General features: G+C 38.0%; 1 protein-coding gene across 1 annotated transcript in view; it reads left to right on the plus strand.

Annotated features, from left to right (window-relative positions):
* Positions 1-31: 31 nt before the first annotated feature.
* MYRFL (myelin regulatory factor like) overlaps positions 32-22758 on the plus strand; it is a 40422-nt gene continuing 17695 nt past the window's right edge. The window contains exons 1-12 of the mRNA XM_036401742.2: positions 32-215; positions 6776-6866; positions 9836-9903; positions 9998-10256; positions 11044-11135; positions 13010-13157; positions 16314-16509; positions 16973-17049; positions 17558-17668; positions 18246-18336; positions 21131-21331; positions 22314-22422. Of these exons, the coding sequence (XP_036257635.1) occupies positions 170-215; positions 6776-6866; positions 9836-9903; positions 9998-10256; positions 11044-11135; positions 13010-13157; positions 16314-16509; positions 16973-17049; positions 17558-17668; positions 18246-18336; positions 21131-21331; positions 22314-22422 (1489 nt within the window). The 5' untranslated portion in view covers positions 32-169. The remainder of the gene's footprint in view (positions 216-6775; positions 6867-9835; positions 9904-9997; positions 10257-11043; positions 11136-13009; positions 13158-16313; positions 16510-16972; positions 17050-17557; positions 17669-18245; positions 18337-21130; positions 21332-22313; positions 22423-22758) is intronic.

Genomic DNA, 22758 nt, shown 5'->3' on the forward strand with positions numbered 1-22758 from the left:
CTGAATCTAGTTACAGAGGAATGAAATCAGCTGAGACAAAGTCATTGAAATCCCTGACAAAATGATGATGTATTCCTTGGCATGTTCATAATCATCTGGAGGAGACTACATTTGTCCCAGTGGGAGCTCTTCAAGTAGTAGGAAAGCAAAACACTTCTACTGCCTTTTCATGGATGTGGTGGAAGAAAATGAGGCCTTGCAGCAGTTCTTTGAAGGTAAGATGAGTTTCAAGAGAAGCCTTAACAATTTTTAGTGTCAGCAAAACCAGTAATTGTTGGGGGTAACTGAGGAAGAAAGGAGGAAGAAAAAATGCTCTGAAACCCAAAGCTGTGTTTACACTAAGTTATTGTGGAAGACAGTACCAGAATGATTACAAATAGTACAGATGTGCCGCAGTGCCTTTTTCTTTGTGCTGTGGCCAGAATATCAAAGGGAAGGCACACCCAGCAAAATCTGCAGTATGGCTCATTGCAGTGTAACACTTCTGAAATCTTAGTGATTTTCATGTGGTTAGAGATCTCACTTCCTTCTCAGTTTTAGCATGTCAGGTAAAGAGGGTTTTCTTTCCACTAACTGAAATGGCCCGATTGTAACTGGTAAAATGTTGATTGTGTCAATACCCTCAGGACCCTTCTGAGGAGTTAAACTTGGATATTTTTGTCTTTTGGCTGGGATCATCTGTCCTGCCTTTTTCTCCAAGACATTTTCTATTCAAGCTGGTCCAATTAGTTTCATCACTTTCTCTTACTACACAATTCACTTCCTAATAGATTCCGTAATAAAACTGCATTTTTAGACTCTCTGATAATGTGTTCAAAGGCTTTTTACTTTTGGTTTTTTTACTATTTTTTTCTCTCCCTCCAGTTTGCTTTTTGCTTATTGTTTTGAATATGTAAACTGTTCTATTCTAAGCTGCTTTTGTTGTATTTGTTTTCAAATGCAGGTATTCACTGATCTCAAAGTACCTTGGGAAACTACCAAGTTAATTACTTGGGAAAATCACTCTTGTGATTTGCTTTCTGTGTTATTCTTTTCTCTGCCCCTCTGTTGGCCTGGGTGAGAGATGGCAACTGTAACTTAAATTTTAATTTCAAGCTAAGACATTAAAAAATTGATCAAAGAAATATATTTAAGCCAAGAAATTTAAATTGATGAGTTACAATCTAGAGCTGCTAGCAAGCAAATGTATTGTTTATAGGTGGTAGGAAATTCATACCATGTTCCTTAAGTTCAGTTTACGTCATGGAGTTGAAAGGCTAACAAACTTTTTTTTGCTTTGCTTTCAGCAGCATAATACTTGTTCTTATCATGCCTTTTTTTTTTTCCCCCAACTGTTTCATTGCATACCAGTTAAATATCACAATAGTGTTGAATACAAATTATATTACAAAAAAGCACATTTTTAAGGAATTCTCTTGGAAAACATGACTTTCTAGGGAAGTATAGGTTAGATTCTGTTTTCTGATTTTTGTGACAATGATACTTTGATGGTAGAAGATGTGGCAGGGATTTTAGCTGTATAAGCTCTTTAATGAGAATTACTATTTTAAATTATATAATTATTACTTCAACTCTTTTTTAGAAGGTCTTTTGGTAGTGTGTGCCAGGGTGAGAAGCCCTGTTGATTCCTTTTAATTACAGGAAAAACAAAACATCTTGGCATGTCACGTCCCTTCCATAATATGTGGTTGTGCTGTGTTCCATTAGAATGTGACGGGTCTGCTAAGGCCACACAGCACACAGTGATGCTGTTAGATGGCTGAATTTCATTATCTGGACACGGATATGTGTCAAGGCTGCAAGAGCCAATCATTCATTCAGCATGGAGTAGGCTCTCTTGGTTTTGTAAACCATGGGTAAGTCTGAAAAGGGAGCAAGCTGAAGTAGAGAAGTGGTTAGCCCTCTTTTTAAGCAGAGGTTGTGTTTACTGAGCACAAAGCCAGTTTTAAGTAGTGGCATCTCTGCAACTTAGCACTACAGCTTGTGGGCTGGCTTTGTAACAACACCTCAATGAGGCGAAACCTCATGAAGCAAGAGTCGTAAATTGCTACTGTTGATTTGGTGGTCTCTGTGATTAGTCATAGCAGTGTTAGAACATGGTTTTTCAAGGCTAAGAAAAACTGGATCTTGTGATATCAAGTGGAGAATGGTGCTACTGAGTGGCTCCTCAGTGGTTCAGTTTGAGCGTACAAATGCATCAGCTGGCAGTTAATGAATCTATAGATCTGCTTGGTAAAATTATTTGAAATTCATGAATGAAAAGAGTCCCCTCTGCCTTGTGCTTTAGCTCCTTACAGTCCATATTTGTTTAGACATTCACTAGTAAGACAAAATTGCATCTGCAGTATTGTGAGGGGACAGTCTGAAACAGGATTTTTTTCTCAAGGAAAGTGAGATAATGTTTGTTTTCCCTGCAGTCACTTCTTTGAATAGTTGACAGAACTTTTAGATTAGATATGACTCTGGGATTTGACCATGGCTTTTTCTCATTCAAGTAAATGGCTTTTGTATAGTGTTGCTGGGAAGTTTTGATTTTTTTTTTCTGTTTCATTTCACTTGTACATTAGAGATCTCATCTTTGATGCAAGTTTTTTCCTATTATTCTTGTTGAAATGAATATTTATAATTAAAACATTCTGCATTTTAGAGTCCATAAGTTCCTATTTGTCAAGGGAAGGTCAGAGCTCCTGATTAGCTCTTCCACCTGTGTGTGGCAGAACAATCTGTTCTTGCTGATGTTATCAATGAGAGAGATCTGGTAGAAGGTCAGCCTAGTTACTGTTGAACTTGGTCTTTTCTGTTGTAAGGTACTCTGAGGTGTCTGAAATGCATGTATTTTGTCTGTGATCCAAAGAAATCTCTTCCTTAGTGGAATCATCTGCTCTCTGTATACTCATACTTCTGCATGGGTAACATGGAACATAGATTAGAGTTTGTGGTAAATAATGAAGCCACTGAAGAAACATGCCCTTAAAATACAAAACACTGAAACCTCAGGGGTGCCACATATCATTTTAAGGATGAGAGTTTGAAAGAATAAAAGATGAAATGAAAAATATAAAATATTATTATAAGATTTGTTTCTATAGAAAATGTTACTTTGGGGGGAAAAAAAAGTGTATCTTAATACAAACTCACTCCTTACAATTTGGAGTAACAGGTCTTTCTGAAGTTGAATAACCTAGGCTGTGATACCTCCTGGCTGGCTGCAGCTGGTTTATACTTATAACCCTGTAGCTCTGCAGCTTGTGTCAATGACAGCAGGTCTGTTCCAGTCATATTGAGCTGGACTTTTGTACACAATTTAAATGGCAACCAGTCTTGGAGTCCATTACCATGAAAGAAGGGCCTTAAGCCCCATAAGTAATACTTATGTTAGTGTAAGTCAGTGAGGTTCAGCTGGGCCATTAAGCCTGTACAGTGGAGCTCATAAAGTGCTGAAACCTCTTTTTCATGGTAAGGTGTCTTAAGGTGGAAATCATTTATTACTTCTCAAGCAGAAACGTATCCCTCAAGTTGCAAGGCTTTGTAGCAAACTTGAATTTGTCTGTTCAACAAGCATTACTGAACACTGACCATGTTCTCTGTGCTGTTTTTACCCCTTGAGCTGGTATATAAGGATTGTTTCATGTGTAAAATAGGTGATATTTTAACACTGATCTTACTATGAATAGCTGGACTTGGCTAGGAGCTTCCTGGCATCCTCTTCTAATGTCAGGCAATTATTAGTTTAGTATTGATTTTTAGTCAATACTATTTCTCTGTCCCCCATCCTTCACTTTCCATTTAGATACCAGTGAAAAGGAGGCAGCTGATTTAAATGCAGCTATACATAAGGCTACATGAAAGTGTTCAGAGAATTGATCGAGGTAGGTTTTTCAGGGATTGAGACTTGGTCACAGGACCTTAGAGTCAAGCTGAGGAGCCAGGTGATGAGAGCCTCATGTCTGGAGGAAAGAAGGGGATGTCTGCCAAAGAATAACTGTCAAATTGATAGGCTGGAATTCATACTTCTCCTTGGGAGCCTGTGGCTGGGTATTACGGACAGGCTAGGTGAGAATGGACAGGAAACAGAAGACAGTGGTACTACTGACAGGTTTTAGACCTGGGGACAAAACAACAGAGGTATCAAGCTTAAGAAGAAATGAGAAAAATATATAATCATATGCGTGCTGTGACTGCAGTGTGTGTTCTGCAAACATCTGTGTGTGAACTCCCTGCCATGGCACTGCCTTGTCCTTTCATCTTCATCTGTTTGTTGGGTAGCAGGTAGTCCTCTGCACAGTGACACCAAAGTTGAATGTGTCACTCAGTGCAGACTCTTCCAGAGACTTCTGGGCATATTGCAGCCTAAACTAAACTGCAAGCAGAGCCAAGCTGATGATTGAGGCTGCTGACTCCACATACCCTCCAGCATCTCTTAGCCAGGCACATGGTTCTGTGCTTCACAGAAGCCTCACTGCAGGGCTTGTCCTGCCATATACACACAGTTAGTTCCCTGCTCTCACAAGCATGTAACATCCAGGTGAGTGACTGTCTTGCTTGGTGCCCATATCTGTTAAGTACTTACTGTGATCAAATGCCTGTGAAATGGATGCCACCATTTAAAATAAATTTGCATATGATCCAAGAGGTCCTTCTCTGCTGAAACAGATGCTAGTATGTGATGCCACTGACCTGGAAAGTACATTAACAGCGTTCTACAGGGCAGCAGAATGTGCCCACTCTTCCATGTACCTGCGTCACAAACATTCATTAGTGGTGGCCTGTCTTCCTGGTGTACTTCCTTCCTCTCCCAGCACTGCTTATTCTTTCATTCTCCTCCTTGCCATTTAGCTGTTCATGCAAAGTGGAGAGATTAAGCAGAAATGATAGATATTTCTGTTATCATCACTTAGCAACAGAGCTAATCTCTGAACTCTGGGATGTCCACTTGAAAGGCCTTGTCCATATTTGATTTAGAGCTGTATTCTTTGATTCAAAAGAGCCTGTCTCTGATCTTGGTCAAAATAAAGGATTCTTGGTTGTATGGTACAGGAAAAACATTTTGTATTTGACTTCTGGCCTCAAGTTAGTAATCAAAGTTTATAATTCTTCATGAGAGTTTGGTGGTTTGAACAGGAAAAACAGGTGGGGTAAAAGAAGGAGAAGAGAAGAGAATCATTTTCCTGTGGACTATGTTAGTAAAAGGAGAAAGGTTTATAATTCAAGGTAGGGGGACCCTACATTCAGACATGAAGAATGAAAGGATGAGAATCCAACAGGTTTGAGGAAGGCTGCTAAGGAAACCCAGTCTCTTTTTCACTCTCTAGCTGGTTTTGCAAAGCGATCTGCTGCTCCTTCCAGACTTTGTGTGTTCCAGCTTTGCTGAGATAAGCTAGTGGGCTGCACCTATTGAATCTGTTCTCTGGTGTGCATGGGACAGTTTTGTGTACATCATCAATAAATTGAGATGCAAGGATCTATCAGTAGCACACCTCCAAGTTGCTATCCCCCTGTGAAAGGCAGTCAAAATTAGGGCTACAGCACCAACAAGTAAACAATAACTAGATTAATCTACGACCACAAAGCGATTTGGGAAATATTTATTAGCAAAGTGGATTTATGTATTGAGGGAATCCTGTGCAAGGTGGTGGATTTTTAGATTCTGCTTGCATGAATGTCCTTTCTAAACACTGGATCAAGAAGGAACAGTATCAGACAAAGACATCAGAGAAGGAACTGAAGATATATTAGGGTAAGTGTCCTATGCAAGGTAGTACAGTGAGAAGACAGCAAATGCACCAAAGGCAGTAACTACTCCTTGGCTCAGAGGCAGAGATTAACCCTTTTGTGTTTTCACATGCTCCTGCCGAGCTGGGGGGACATGGTTGGTGTCAGACTCTAGGCTGAGCCTCACATCTCTGGCTCTGTGGGCTGGTCCATTTTGTCGTGTGGGAAGTGGGACAGAAGCACTTGCAGCTCAAGCAGGAATGTCAAGGCCCTTATCTTGTTTGCATTCTGACTGGCCACACCTGTATTTATGGAAGGCTTGCTGCAGAGGCGGGGAGCCTGCAGAGTAGGGCTGCTTGGCTGGGTTTTTTAATGAGTCGCTGTTGACTTTCTACAAAAGTTGTCATAAATTCCGGAAACTTTATAATCATAAAATCTGTTTATAGCCTTCAGTTACTAAGCAACACAGGACAAAGTACTGAACTTTTCTATTCGCTAATACATTTAACATGTTAGTGGGCTAGTTTTTTTAGAATAAAAGGAAGCTACCAATCAAACATTTTAAAAGCTTTATTCAGGCTTTATTTAAACTCAGATGGTGGATTTTTAAATGGAGTTTTAGATCAGAAATTCATTGCAGTACTTGTGAGTACTAATGTACCAAGTGGATCTGTGTAAGACAATATCTGAGCTTCAATCCAAAAAACTGTTAAGACCTCAATGTAAAGAAGTTGGAAACTATCTTCAAAACCCTTTTTCTCAGTTGCAGACTGGGGTCCTTCATCCTCCTGCTGTAGTAATTCCCTGAAGCCTTAATGCCATGCATTCAGTGTGTTTGCCTGGTGCTGCACTGTAATCTGCAGTGTCCCTGCACATTGTTAATTACTCTGCATTTCTCACCCTCCTTTTTCCCAGAGTGACTAAACCAGAAGAATAACACTTTTGCTACACATGAGACAGGACAGATTTGGTTTTCCTTTGTGTAGGACCATTGGTAGCATCACTTATTCTAAAACACTGACAATGCCCTCTGAATTTCTCTCTTTTTTACTTTTAACCTTAGGGCAAGATGTCCATGGAGCCTTGGAAAATCCAATGGTGGATACAAGCCTGTTGGAAGAATTCATTGGTAGTGACATAGAGTTTGGAACTTTGTAAGTATTATAGAAAAATGTACTTCCTCTCCTTAGCCACAGCTCTTGGATTGTTTTGTTAGTAGATAGAAACAATTTATCTATGCCATGATGCATTCTGAGTTTCAAGGGGATTGTGCCTCTCTTGGCATTGTTTCTTGAAGCTGCATAGGAGGACTTAGAAAAAATGAACTACAGCCAGTAATGGAAATATGGTAGTCTTCTTGTTCAATGGAATGAGTGATAATAGTGTCTGAGTTGATTCACAACTGTCGAGCTAATTGTGACATTAAATGCAGAGCTGTTACTTTAACGTTCCTGTAAGTGCTAATTTACTGTTTATGTACAGAATAAGTGATATAAGTGAGACTACTGTATAATAAATTGAGAGAACAACAGGAGTCCCTCAGTTTGAAGGAAGCAGAGCTAGTTTTCACTCTAATACTTAGAACAGAAAGTGTCCATCAGTCTCTTTTGAGACTAACTTTAAAACTATCAAAGGATACATAGTGTGAAAGCTTATGGTCAGGGGTGGAAAATTATGTAGTATAGATCTATCAAAGACTTAAACACCAAATCTTTCATCTAGACAACTGTCAGATGATTGTTGTTCAAGGCAAAATACTGTTAATAGGGTGACACTCGCACTTGCCAAGAAGCAGGGCAAGAAGGGGTGTTTTAAAAATAATTAAACATTGAAGTTTTCATTCTAGACAGATTTAGCAGCACGTTTACTTAAAGTGAGCCAAATAGGCTCCTACCTGCTCTAAATAATGAATAATGAATTGATTCTCTTTGCCCACAGTAAAAAAGTAAAGAAGAATGAAGAGAAGATTGTATGTAAATATCCAGAACTTTTATTTTTAGAGTGACTAAATGTGTTGTAGGTTAACAAGATTATTGAATTCCTGTATGACAACTTAAAAATGTTATTATTTTGTTTTTATACATAAAGTATATCCAAAATGTAAATGTATATATATATATGCTATTATGTAGATTAAGTAAGTTGATATTATAGTTACAGTGCTACAAAGTACTTACATGCAAGAAAACCATCTGTAAAACTATTATGTTTTCGAGGCTGTACAGGATTTTACACTTACACTAGAGTTCTATTTTGTTATTTATGGGATTAAGAACATTTACTGAATCATTAGATCTGTACAGGTCAAATTATTAAGCATTTGTCTGTAGTGCAGAAAATTTGTGCATAAACAGAATAGAATAGCATAAAGAAACATGTCAATATACTTCAAAGTAGAAAAATATTAAAAGCCTCCATATATACATAGAAAATGCAAAACTCTATAATGTCATGTGCAATGAAAAGGGTGCTGTTACCACCAAGGTCTTGGGTGTACCTTGAAATTTCCATTAAAGATCATCTTGCATCAGAAAGGCCATCAGCATTACATTTATTCTTCTCTTACATTACGTGTGAAGCACCATGTGATTTCCTCATCTTTTGCCACAGTAATACCTTCCACATTATCAGTGAAAGGAGAAAAAGGGTTGCCATGTCCTTTGCTGAGTGGGCATTTCATTGATATACTATGTTTGTAATGTAGAATAATTTAAACTACAGATTATTTTCCTTCAAAAAGCACAGTATCAGTTTCAGTAAAATTCTAACTTGGAGATATATCCCTACTACCTCTTAACTTCATAAATACTTTCTCCTAGAAACATCTGTCTCTCTATTTTACTGAAATAATCTACCTTAAAGCAGAAATCAAGTACCAAGGCAACATTTGAAGCCAGACTATGAACTGAATGTGCAGAAGGGAAGTTTTAGACTTTTATGTATGTATCTTTTAAAATTTTACAAAGCACAATTGGAATTCAGTATATATGGATCTAATATCCCACAGGGAAAAGAAAAAAGAAATATTTACTAACTATTCAAAGCTGAAAACAAAAACAAGGTTTAGAGTGTTGTAGTCACGATATTTAAAAGCATCAGAGAATCTATTTTGAAGGAAATTAAAGAATATTCTAATGTGGAATTTTAGAATTGATTTTTAAAGAGGAGCCATGTGGTTGAAGCTACCCAAAATGCAGGGTTGTGGACATAACATGTTAGAAGACCAGTAGCAATACCATTAAGAAATACTCAAGCAGATGTCAAAAGTAATAGGCAGTAGCCAAAAATGAAACGGCTCTCTTTAATGCTATCCAAACTCAGAAATATAAAACCTACAGTAGAAACAATAGAGTGAAAATTTTCCATTGATGCTTGAAAATATTTGCTCTGTGTGTGTGAACATGCCTTTTATACATATGAGGGTGTCTCTTCAAGGAATTTTATTTTATTCAGCTTCTGAGAGAACACTCAGCTTTGGTACAGGAGCTGTTTCTCATTAGATTTCTGTTATCCTTCCTCTGCTGCTGCATTTTTAGCCTAACAAGCACCTTAAGACTTGTGTTTCAGATCAGGCTTCAGAGCAGTGTTTGAGCTGACAATTCATAGGAAAGGATTGAGAATCCATTTCTTGAACCTCCATCTATTCCTAAGTGTAACAGAGGAAGCCTCTGTAGCTCCTCTGAATGGCAGCAAGATGGCATAGGATTTTCTCTTCCTTAAGAGACATGAAGATGCCACAGATTTTTAACTATTAGTTTAGAGAGAATGGGGCTTAAATCCCTTGTGAGTGCCATATGTTGAGAGCCACTGACGTGCCTGGAGGTAACTGAAGAACCACTCATGGGAAGGAGGATTGAAATGAGCAGGTTGTGAAGGGGGGATTTGGGTGAGAAGGGATGGGGATTGGGTCTTCCTTCATGGCAGAGAGCCACAGGAGATGGTCTGATGAAGTGTAGGTGACATTGCTCCTGTAAGAAGGGGCAGCACACATGGTGAGCAATGCTTCCTGAAGACCCTTGTCAGTAGAAAGCAAGTGGTCCCCCTCCACTTGCTTTCAGCATTTGTTGTTGTTGTCTTCTGTGTCTTGTTCCAGGAGAAATTAAAATTTCTTTTTGATCCCCAGGCAAAGCCAGTTGCCAGACTCCCCACCAGACTCTAGCTCAGAACCGTGTTCCCCACCACAGCTACAAAGTAGGTGACATTAATTTGGCCTCTCCCAAGCCTGTAGGAAGATCTCCAGCTCCTCTTCCTTGTTCTTATGTTCTTCTCTGTTTATTTCTCTCAGCCCCATGGTGTGATGCTGTGTGGCCCAGTGGGCTGCAGCCTCCTCTCCCATGCCCATCTGTCAGGGCACCCAGCAAGCTTCCCTGCAGGTTCATGGGGACCTACCCTGACCCCAGTGCCACGGGGTATCCTTGCACCATCTCCCAAGGCTGCTGCCTGAAGACAGAAAATGCTGTGCCTCCATGGAATCATTCCACATCCTCCAGCTGTTCGGGTTTTAATTATTCATACTTCCAGCCTAATGCATCTCAGATTTCTGGGTAAATGATAGAGCTTTTATGCAAGGGGTGAGACATGCAAAAACCAGTATAACTGGTGTAAGACTGGTTTTAAGTCCCTGTGGGTGTAGGATTTTCCACAGGATGGCAGTGTTTAGACATTTTTGAGACACTTGTGGTTGAGGGTTCTTTAAAATACCTTGATTGAGGTTTAGATGGGAAGTAGTAGTGCATTTCAATTTTTAAAACAGTAATGAGAAATCAACAGGTTTTTCATGACTGGATTATAAAAATATTGAGGTGTTTTTCAATACTTGTTGTAGAGATTTGTGCATGAGGATCTTGTAAGTGTTCTAGGAAATAACATAAGAGAAAGGAGTTTTCATATCCATGTAAGCAAGTGAAGCAGTATTGTATACTATGTGCCATATGAACCCACCAATGTGTTCTGCATGCTCAATTATTTTAAATGTTCTGGTATTTTAACATTAACTAGTAAAAAGGAAAATTATTCAAGATAAAAGCTGTAATTTTAATGCAAATGTCAGGAAACTAAAACCCGTGCCACTGATGCACTGTATAAATTTTTTAATGGAATCAACTTCTTTATTCATGTGAAATAAAAAAAAAAAGAAGACGTTTTGGAAGGAAAAAATTGGATAATTCAGTTTTAAAAACCCACCAAAAGTCTCCTCCTGGAGCAAATCAGAATTTGCATGACAGTGCAGTTATAATGAGATAAGAGGTACCTGGGTGTTCTTTGTTATGATTCTGGAAAATCTATGTTTAAATTTATAAAGGAGTAATGCAACATGTGTTTTCACAAAAGTATTTCTGCAGCATCAAGCAAAAAAAGGAAGCTCTCCCAATTACTAGGAGATGGGATTGATTCTCCAGTGCAGTCTCAGGATTCCAGACAAGGTGAGCAAGTGTGTGAAGAGGAAATTTAGTGTTTTATGCCATAGACAAGTGAATACTTGAGGAACCCAGCTCCTGCTGGCTCAGAAAATGTAATGGTATTATTGGTCTGTACTCCACTACCCAGTTTGGAGGAATTTACCTTTTTGGAGAGCCAGGATTTATTTCTATTTGGCCAAGAGAAAAGAGCATTAGAGGTTCATGTTTCCTGAGGCTTTTCTTGATAGAACATTCTGCCTGTTTACATATGCAGACCTCCACTACAGAGATGGTAATATATTTGGCTTACTTTGCTTGGCACTAACTTGACTGGGCTAATAAACAATTTTGGGTCAGCTGAGCAGGGAATTAGTGGGGTGGATGAGCAAAGAAATTGCCATTTCCCATTATCTCCTTCACTCCATGTTTTGTTTTCTACAAAGTGTGTGCATAAGCAAGCTTGGTAAAAGCAGCATGCTCTTTCCCACCTTGCCCATATTGCTTTGGTTCATTGTTTTATCAAGATAAAAAAATAAGCTCATACTGATTGATACAAAAAACCATATTAGGTATGTACAGAAATGAATCAGCCTCTGTGAAGTGTGAGGCTCTCTCTGAATGAACAGTTTGTAATGACCAGTTTACCTGAGGAATTTTACCCATGTCTGTTAGTGAAAAATCTGAGTGGCTTGTTATTTCTTCAGAGTAAGTTATTTTTCAGGATTAAATCAATCTTTTAGAACATGTTTAATAAGTATCAACTGGATTTAGTAAGTTGCTTTTCTTTGATATTTTTGTTTAAAGATTTTTGATTTTGTTTAATCAGTGTTTCTTGATTGTGACTAGTCCTCTAAGTCAACCACTGCTGAAAATAAAAGACAAGCAGACACTTCTATATCTGAAATTGCTCTTGCTGATTTTAATACTGAAATATATAGCTTTGAAACAAGCTTTCTTTGGGTGTTGTTCTTAATAAAATCTCACTGACACATGCATTGGAAAAAGAACAGAGATATGGGTGAAAATGGCATGGGGATAATTTGGAAGTGAGGTGTGAATTTCTTTACTGTGGTGTTTTTCTATCTATCTATCTATCTATCTATCTATCTATCTATCTATCTATCTATCTATCTATCTATCTCTCTTTGCTGTAAGTCAGAAGCAGGGACTTGCAAATTAAGCTTGGGCCTGAAGTCATTCTGAAGACTGTTTTACTATGCTGTTGCTGGCTGTGGATGGATCTTAGTTATATGCTCAATGACAGATTTTCTCCTATCCTTACTGCACTCTATTTATCTGTCTCTCTTATCACATTCTCCTCTGTCTTCATAAAATGTATAATATCTCAGAGAATAGGGGTTCACCCTGTCTATCAAAGAATTCTCTGATGTATAGGCAGAAAGCAGTAAGGAGATTGACCAGATGTAGTGGTGAATGTGCTTGCTATTGGAAAACTGTGCCTCCTGTAGTATATTCTTCAATTCAAACTTGTGGTAGAGGGAATGGGAAACAAATGCAATTATTTTGCTTAATTGCTTCTTGCAGTGTTGCAGATGTACAGTAGAATTCTTAGCTTTCCTTCTCTTCCTGCTCCCCCCCTCCCCTGAAGGAAACTATTCATCCTTTTGGAGAGAATAAAAATAGAAAGTACTACTTGTCATGTCAATCAAACATTTGTTTTGCAAATCAGGAAGGCTGAAAAATTTATTTCCTAGAGCAAGAGAATATAACACAATCTTGTGGAATAACTGCAGAGGTTAATCACATTTAAACATATATGCAATGCATTTGTGATTTAAATATAGGTGCATTTATGTAAATATATTTGTAAAAATGTCTATGCAGGATTTTTTGCTAGTCCCAAAAGAAATAACTGAATTATCACTATCTCTCCACAGCAACTCTAAAGGACTGTGCTGCTGAAGTGCCAGAATATGACAGTGATGGACAGAATGCAGCTTTGGAAAAATACTGTCAAGCTCTTACATGGCAACCATATCAAACTTCTCAGTGGAACAGCTTATTTGACTCTAATTATGAAAAACTGTAAGCACTGATGTTTGCCCTTAAAAAAATTGGTTTCTTCTGGCTTTTTTTCGCCTTTTTTACCTGTTGTAGTTTTGTAGGAATAAATGATACATTTGGCATCCCTTGTTCTTATTGGAAATAAGAACAGAGAAGGAAGTATAACAGGTATGATGAAATATGAACTTGCAGGTATATCAGATAAATTGAACTTGAAACACTGGTTGAAATTAATGCCAGTTTCTCTGATTTCCTTCAGGGATTTAGAGGCAAACGAAAAGTGAGTTAAGATACTTGGTAACTTTTGTTTATTTTGTCAAATGCATTGGGGCAAGTAATTACAAGGCATATGGCACTTTTCCCTCTAGTGGCCTAAAATATTAAAGGAAAACATTAGACATTATCAGTGCTACTTCTGGGCTTATACAACTTAAGTCTTAATAATTATAGATATGTGGGTGACATGCAGCTGTTCAGTCAAAGATGTAGATTTTTGCTGTGTTAATCAAACTGTAAATAATTTTTTTTTGGCACATGATCTGGAAAAGGTAATTCCAAATTCACTTTACATTCCTGATTTTTTCCTTCTAATATTTAGCATATGAACCCTTTTAACAAATTAACCCTTTTCTACAGCATCTGGTAAGTTCTTCAGGATTGTTGCAAAAAATTTGTCACTGTCTACATGGGACTTACATAGCACAGTAAATTTTAATGCTCCTCTCGCCTAACCTGCCAAAATGTCTCATGGGGTCTGGGTGTATATCAGTGTCATTGCTGGACACTGATGTTCCCTGTTTGCACAGGGGGATAGGGGCATTGCACATCTTACTATGCCCCACACAACCCTTCTCCTCAGGTAGTGATTGACACGACAAGAGAGCAGACTGTTACACTCCTTGGGAGCTGGTTGGATCCAGAAACCTCCAGCTGAATTTGTGATATGACCATTCACTCTAAATGAAGGCTTCCAACTCCTGGTTGCACTTTCAGTCAATGACTGCATGAGGGCTGTGTGCTGATGGTGGGACATTGCTCTCCTGCCACTACCCAGTTACTTGTTGCTTCCCATACACCTAAAATTAAGGTTCCAGACACATTTCTTTGTGAAAGATTACGTGATGCTTAGCAATAGAATATCCCAATACACACTTTGTTGCCATTATTATTGTGAGAGGGGACTGAGGTGTTATTTGCAGAGGAAGTCAGTATTACTTCTAAGTGAGGTCAATGGCAGTGCTCATGTTCCAAGATGCACTGTAAATACAGCACATTGCACAGATTTTCTGTGTAGGGATCCTGTATTCTGTTGGCCTCAAAACACTCACATGCTTCTCATTGCTTAGTGTAGATGAATTGATCCCATGCCTTCAAATTGCTGTACCCATTTGAGGGGTATTTCTCAGGTTAATTATTATTTTCCATTTTATTCATACAGTACTTGAACATTTTAGTTATTTCATTTTCACAACAAAAATGCTGTTAGCTGAGGTGGATTAATTAGGAAAGATTACTCTACCATTAATTCTCCCATTCATTGTGTCTGCTTGCCAGATTCTTGGCCCCTGATATTGGTAGTTCTCTGTCCCAAAGATGTCTGAAGACTTAAATTCTGAACAGAAAGAGGAACTTGAAGCATATTTCTAGTAGGGATGCTTGTGTGACAGGAATATCTATTACAACATAAAAGTTATTCCAAATTTTGCTGTACTGCTTGGTATGACTCATCATTCTTTGTGGACTAGGAATAAAATATATGTTTTTTCTTATTTACTATAAATGACACACTCAGAAAGTTATAATAAGAAATTGCTCTTTGGGAGCCATTGGTCCAAACACTGCAACTTGCGGAGATGTGGGCGCTTGTAATTTTGCTTCTCAAGCTGTTTGCCTGTGTGTAGAAAATAGCCTGAAATTGCATAAAGAATATCAGCTAATGACCTTGCTGACACCTAAATATGAAAAACTACTTGTTTCCCTACTATGAAATATACTCATTTCCTATATAAATAAATTAAAAAATACCCATCGTAGGAAAAACTCAGTAAGTTTTACTTCTTTAATAATGATGATTTGAGGAGATGGTAGAATCTTCATTATAATTTTAAATATGAAGTAACACGTAACTTAGTGGTTTTGAAGTAGTTGCAAAGTAATTCCAAAGTAGTTTTCTCTATATTCCCTGTCCAAGGTAATTGATAGTTGTTTGAAAGGGGACTTCTGTTCATAATTTATAAAGCAATAATAAGGTCTGTATATATCCTATGCAGCCTGTACATTTTGATTTTTCCAAATAATAGTGGAAGAGTAATGAAAATCCATCTTCAGTAATTGTGTTAATGAGAGGTTCTCAGTAGCATCATATGAGATTATCATAATCAAACTTTCATTAACAAAAATGCCAATGTCTATACAAGAGAACCTTGCCATGTAGTTATTTCAGAATTATCCATCACTTAAGTCAGAGGACTAGAAACATCATTGGAATGGTGAGTTTGCTGTCTCTAAAAGAAAGACCTTTTGATACCTTTCCTTTACTGTGAATCATAGACACACAATACTCTTTCTCTTTGGGTGAAAAATTGCCCTTTGAAGAAATAAAATAGAGTTGCTTTAGCCAGAGTAGCATGGGCAACCTAAAGTCAGGCTGTAGGTTTGGTACTGATAGCTTTTCTTTTAGCTTAAGTAAAGCCTCATTGGAATCCCAGAAGCTTCTACAGAAGCACTTGCTGTGGGAATTTGTGAACAAAGTGGGGAGTCTTGCTGGCTCATTAGCTCATTGTTGTCTGGAGCACTAGCTGCAGACTGTGGTTTGTAGCACTGTTGTAATGAATGATTGAATACACTAAAAGGTTGGTTTGTGCTCTTAGGTGCACAGACTTCCTTTATATCAGGTTTGTAAGTGAGGATTATGGAAGCCTCTCAACCTCTAGTTTCCAAACATTTGGTTTTCAGACCAGAATTAGGAGACATTTTATGTGTGTTTTCATTTTTATACCTTTGACAGTCTAAGAAGAAAATACTGTAGAACTGGTCATTGTAACATTGTATTTTTAGTCCAGGTTTGTCACTAAAAATCAGATGGATTTTTGCAACACATTTAAAAAAAAGGAGCTCAAGTTATCACTTAAGTATGTCAGTACTTAAAGTTGCCATTCCTTCTCCTTGTTTTTGTAGACCTGCTGTAGGATATCACATTGTCACAGATAAAGGATTTAATTTTTCAACAACAGATGATGCCTTTGTGTGCCAAAAGAAGAATCATTTCCAAATCACAGTTCATATTAGAATCACTGGACATCCAAAATATGTCAAAACTCAGCAGGGGAGGAAACCAATAGAAAAGTATTACTTGAAAGCTTATGGAGTTAAGGCAAGTGTGTCTTCTCTTTGAGATTATTACTTTTAATTATCCATGTAATGAGGTAAATAATTGAAATGAACTCTTTTCTTAGTAATTTTTTGACCAAGAACATCTAACAACCTTATGTAGGTTCTGTTCTCACATTGAATATCTGAACTTATGCTTGAACATGGAATGAGCTAATAACAGTCTGGATTCAGAAAACATTTTTTCTTTTGTAAATTAATGCACTTTCCTTTCATTTTTTTTCTCTTTCAAATTACATCTGCAGAAAGACTTGGGCCTTCAGATTAGATGTCAATTATCAATTGATCAGCAGTCAGTTCTTCTATTGATTTCTATGTCATTCCATTAGAAATGAGTGCATTTTCACTGTTTTAGGCACAATTTGCCTATTAATGTCTATTTCAATTTTTATGTGTTTAAAAATTTTATGTTCTTGTCATTTTTGAAAGTTATGTTTGTTTTATAGGTGGAAGCTCCAAATGAAACAGTTGCTATTGAACAGTCTCAATCAGATCGAAGCAAAAAACCTTTTCCTCCTGTTAAGTAAGATTTTTGAGAAAATTATTCCATTTTGTTTCAATGTGTATGATTGGTTTGAATATTTCAAGTTGTTTCTTCTTACAGTAGCTCTAAGCCAGTTTTCTGATTTTTATCCAGATTTCATTGTGGTTGCACACATAAAATCACAGTAGTAATATATACCTGGTCACAATTCATTAAGAGAAATTTTCAATTTCAATACACCTTTACAGGTGTACTAAGTATGGCTATCCAAAATATTTATATTTGTCTAGAAACACTCTTTTACGCTGCTTAGAACTGTATGACAGATGCATTTTGAATCTTAAAAAAATGGCAGAATGTTCCTGCCCTATATGACCATGAGATACATTTACAGTGCTTTTTAAGGGGAAGTGCCTCTCAGAAACACTCATGCAGCATCTCTCTGGAGCTCTGCCATTCTTGAGCTTTTAACTCACTGGCAGAATCAATGTTTGTTCTTCTGATCTCCAAATATTAACTTCCCTGATCTTGTTTCTTTCTGTTTTAGAGTTGATCTGCCAGGGGACCAGATAACTAAAGTAACACTGGGACGGCTGCATTTCAGTGAAACAACAGCAAATAATATGAGAAAAAAGGGGAAACCTAATCCTGATCAGAGGTATTGCTATAGCTAGTTGGCCTGTGTGTTAGAATTAGAAAAGAGAAGGTCTGCTTTAGAAAGGAGCCAATGTTTGTGAAAAATCTCTGCTATCAAATCTGTGGTTTTTTTCAAATTCTGTAATACTTCTCTAACACTTGGTATGTTCTTAAAAGCCTCTTTCTCTGCAGTCACAGAATAATATGCGGATAAAATACCCCTAATTTTATCCTCATGGTTAGAGATAGTTTCAGGAAATCATAGCTAGAATAATGGCTGACGAAATCAGGAAGCAAAAAATCCCAAATAATAACCATTTTCTTCTGAGGCAGGAAAGGCTTTCATCTTTGAAGCTTCATTACTTAAATTTGTTAATTTAAATTATTGTATTCTTTGCTAATTTGTAGTGATTGTGGGGTTTGTAAGAACATATTTCTTAAGAGTGAAGGAAATGCTTTTTATTTTATATTGTAAGAAACACATTAAAAAAAATTGTCTGTCTTTTTCTGTATCAATAATAACAGCTGTATTTAAAACACTTTTTCTGTGAGAAAGAATTACTTCAATTATTTTCTTGATTAAATCAATTTTAAATTAGATACTTCATGCTGGTGGTTGGACTGTATGCTGTATCTCAGGACCAGTTCTACTTACTATCTGCAAATATCTCTGAAAAGATCATTGTGAGGGTAAGTATAAATTTGTATTGCTTTCATGTAAAAGTATTTACTGTTTTGATATTCACAGGAGATTGAGGGGTCGTGATTCTTGGGGATAAAAGTTACCACTGAGTAAAAAAGATTGAGGAAAAAATCTACAGTTGCATATTGTATGAGTATGTTATCTTTTAATTATCAGAAATTAAAAATGTTATAAGTAGTGCTATAGAAGGATTTTAAAATAAAGCTTGTTATGAGTTCCAATACAAAATAACTTAATTTTTCCAGACTTTTTTTTTATTTGCAGTGAAACAATTTACTTCATTTCCCAGGAATTTTGTAAAAGCTTTCATTAGCTAGAGTCTTCAGTTTCCAAGGAGGATGAGAAGGAAAAAGAAATGAAGGAAAGAAGGACAAGCAGCTCTAGGAAGTTTAAGACCCATAGCTTCACTTTTCCAGTGTGTCCCACCTCTCAATTTGATGGTAGTAATATAGGATTCAAATTAGCAAAAGGAAGAATAATCTCTTTTCCTCTTAACTGTTATTTTTCACTTGCCTGGTTCACAGACATTTTTTCTTTTAGTGCTCAGCTTTAGCCTACAGTTAGGCTCAGAAAAGAGAAAAACCCCAGGTCTGTAGTGTAACAAGAGCTATGGAGAGTTGGGGTTAGGAGAGAGAGAAAACACAGAGTCCCAAAATGAGTGGGATTGCAAAGCGACTGCCAAGGAAAGGTGGGGGCTGCTGAAAGCTTTCAGTCCTGGCCCCTTTTTCTTGTCATCAGTAGGTGGTGGCTAATGTTTGAACTGGGCATAGTCTGGAGTTACAGTTATTTCTAGGGTGAATATTAAATTTACAGCTTAGAAAGATGGGAAATATGTAAGGTGCCATGTGGTGGGGCTGCAAAAGATGGAGAGGGTCTCTGGAAAATTGCAGTCCACTGAACTTTTTCATGTGGGTCTGTTGAAGAGCTGCTTCTTGTTTGCATGGACTCTTTCTAGCCCTTGGCTTATGGAGAGGAACAGGCTTAGCATTTTGGCTTGGAGTCAAGCAAGACCAAAAGCTCTGGTGTCTTAAGTGGAGCTGGGAAGATACTGCTAAAGAAAGTTGAGGGCTGTCAAAAGCTCTTAGTCCTGGCATTGTTTTGTGCAGGCCATTGCTTGCATCCTTTTTGGCAGCCCATCATCTGCCTAGGCTTACAACTATGGTCTGGTTTAGCATTTGGGTTTGGGGAGAGCAAAAGGACAAATTTCCAGCATGTGGGGTGTTGCTCAGGGGTTTCCAAAGGAAGATGGGGGCTTTCAGATGGTTTCAGTCCTGGCTCCTTTTTCATCTGAGCATGCTCTTGTGCCATAAGAGGATGTCCTCATGTCCTCTTTCTGTAGTTATGGTTAGGTTTTGGGGGGTATTATGGCCTGGAGCTCCTTTCTGGGTGGAGCTGTGAAGAGACCTTGAAAACAATGTGTGGAGTTCAGCAGTTTTCTGCATGGCTGAGAAGTTTTATCATCCTGGCTGCTGCTGTGGTTTTTTTGCTTCAGCTGGATGCTGAAGCAGTGTGTTTGCATCATTCCTGCATATATAGTTATTTTCCTTTATTTGTCCATTAATTTCCACAATCCTGTTTTCATCTGATTTTCTTTTTCTGGATCTGAAAGTGTTACAGATATCACATCATTAATAATTTGGGGACTCTGTTGAATTCTCACAATGGTCTCATTCTTGTTACTTTACAAGATATATATTTTTATGTAAGATTAAGAAATTTACATTTTTCCCACAATTTTTAATGTTAGATTCTTTTGACATTTCAATGAAGAGGGCTCCTTCAATGCATGTGAGACATGTTTTGAACAGGAATTCATGGAATGAGATTTTTCAAACCTGGCCACTATTTCAAACAGAGGAAAAAGAAGGCAGTAAGACAGAAAGATCATGAGGGACAGGTCTGTAGCGGTGAAAATATCAACAGGAAAGATGGAAGGGAAAAAAAAAAATTTCTAGCTGTCTAACAGGGCTTCAGTGGCAGGGTAGAGCAAATCAGCCATTGGCTACCTTAAAGTGGCAAAGCCATGCAAGTGCACTGTGAGGAAAAGCAGCTCATCTTCTGGCCCTTTATACACTCCAACACAACAAAGCTACCAGCTGCGTGGTGCTTGTCAGGCTTATCAGATCATGCTCTAATTGTGACAAACAGTGGTGAGTACACAGTGCCAGGCCTTGTAGCTGGCAAAGCCTTGTGAAAGCCTGGCTTCTTTTTATCATGATTGTTGGCCTGAATTCAAATTAAAAAAAAACAAAACCCAGAACAACAAACAACCCAAAATGAACTATTGGAATAAAATACCTTTTCTTGTTATATTCATTCTGTTGTTTTATTGGTGTTCTTTAAAAGTTTCCTTGACATGAAATTTTCAATATGACATGACATTTTCAATAATTTAAAACATTACAGAGGATTTTATGAATCACATGTGTTTAATCTCTGCCTTGCTTTCTCTTTTCTGATTTCCAGTCTCTGCTAAAATTTGGTGGTAGATAAAGAATGGTTATGTGGTATAATGTTAAAATTAAAATTTGGAAAGCTTTGGACATTTGGACATTACAAATTCTTTGGAATTCAAGGGAAAAAAGCACGAGGCTGGTGCAGTGTGAGCAGAAACCCTTAGAAATAACTCCACTCTGGTTTTTTCTGTTAGTGTGTTAAAAATTTCTTGAATACAATTTCAATTTTTAAGATGTGGCTTTTCATTTTCCCTGTATTTCTAATAGAATAAACAGTAGTGCATCTATGCCATACTGTAACTTTAATTAAAACATTTCCTTGCAGGCATCTAACCCAGGGCAGTTTGAGCACGACAGCGATGTGCTGTGGCAGCGAGGAGCCGCTCCAGAGACCATAGCCTATCATGGCCACGTCGGAATTAACACAGACGCGCCGGACGAAGCGCTGGTGGTCTGCGGGAACGCCAAAGTGATGGGCAGAGTCATGCACCCCTCTGACAGCCGAGCCAAGCAGAACATCAGGGAGGTGAGGCAGGGCAGCCTTTAGGGCACTTCTGTGTGCTCTGCAGCACTGGGGATGGATCGTTGTTCCCACACGTGGAGCTGTCGGGATCTCTCGCTGGTCAAAGTGACCCCGAGAAAAGTTGGAAAGTCTCTTTTCCCAGCCTGGTGCTTGAAGAAAGAGTCAGGGCTCTTCATTTCTAGGCCTCAAGGTTGTTTATTGTATCTTATCTATAAAATTCTTTCTCCTGTCCTGCTGAGGTCCACTCAGCAGGACAGTCAGAGGCACTCTGCCTGCCCTCCAGGCAGTGTTATCTTTTTATACTAAATACTTTGTATACAATGTTTACAATTACTTTCCAATACCTATCACCTATGTTAGACAGTGAGCTTCTACTCTAAACCAATCTAAAAGTGCCAACATCACAGCAGAAGATGGAGGCCAAGTAGGAGAAGGAGAAAGGCAGGACACGCCCAGATCCCTCCATCTTGCCCCCTGAACCTCCATTCTAGAAAACCCCAAAATCTACTTTTTCACCTTTTGATAAATTCACTATCATTCTACTTAATTTTTCGTGGCTTGCAGATCTTCATCTAAGGCTGGTAACTTGCTCCGCGGGTCATAATCAAAATCACAGGCATTTTGGGCTGACAGGGGTCTTGGCTGCTCAGGACAGCCAGAGGGATGTCCTGGGTCCTGACAGAGCAGCTTCTTTATCCTTCCTGGCTGTGCTGAAATGCTGGCCTAAAGAAGGCAGATGTGCCATTGTGCTCTGACAACCATCACCTACAGACTTTGGAGAAGGCTCTCTGTGGAAGCTGGGAGTTGTCAGAGGGGTAACTGGCAGTACAAACAGCACTCTGGTAGTGGGGAATGGGAAGATTGTCTGTATTTTTCTATGTGATGATTGGCCAAATGACTGTGTCAGGCCAGTTGCTCTCTCAGCGGTGTCCTAGATGCCATGCTTAATGTTTCAACACGTAAATCTTGGTATTTTTCCAACTAGGTCGACACAAATGAGCAGTTGAGAAGAATAACACAAATGAGGCTGGTGGAATATGACTACAAGCCTGAATTTGCATCTGTTATGGGAATAAAAGATACCCATGAAACAGGTATAAAATCAGCTCTCTTCCCATTTTTCATTAACATCTACTGATATTTATTGGGCCATAGTGTCTTTTAATATCCTGCTATTTCATCCTCATTTTTTAGTTTACTGAAATTTCACACTGTTGTGTATCTCTTGTGGCATAAAAATGCCAAAATTAGGTATTGCTTGTAATTTTATAACGTCTGTTTCAATTCTTAAAGATGAGAAGTTTATTTTCCAGAAGTTTAATGAGAATGAAGTATGTGCTTACAAACTATTTTGTTCTTTCTGCAGAAAAAAGAGAATTCTAAAGGCTCCTGGGGTTTTTTTGTGGAATGGAGAAAAAAACCAGACACCC

The sequence above is a fragment of the Molothrus ater genome, chromosome 5, assembly GCF_012460135.2.
Source record: "Molothrus ater isolate BHLD 08-10-18 breed brown headed cowbird chromosome 5, BPBGC_Mater_1.1, whole genome shotgun sequence".
Classification (NCBI taxonomy): Eukaryota; Metazoa; Chordata; class Aves; order Passeriformes; family Icteridae; genus Molothrus; species Molothrus ater.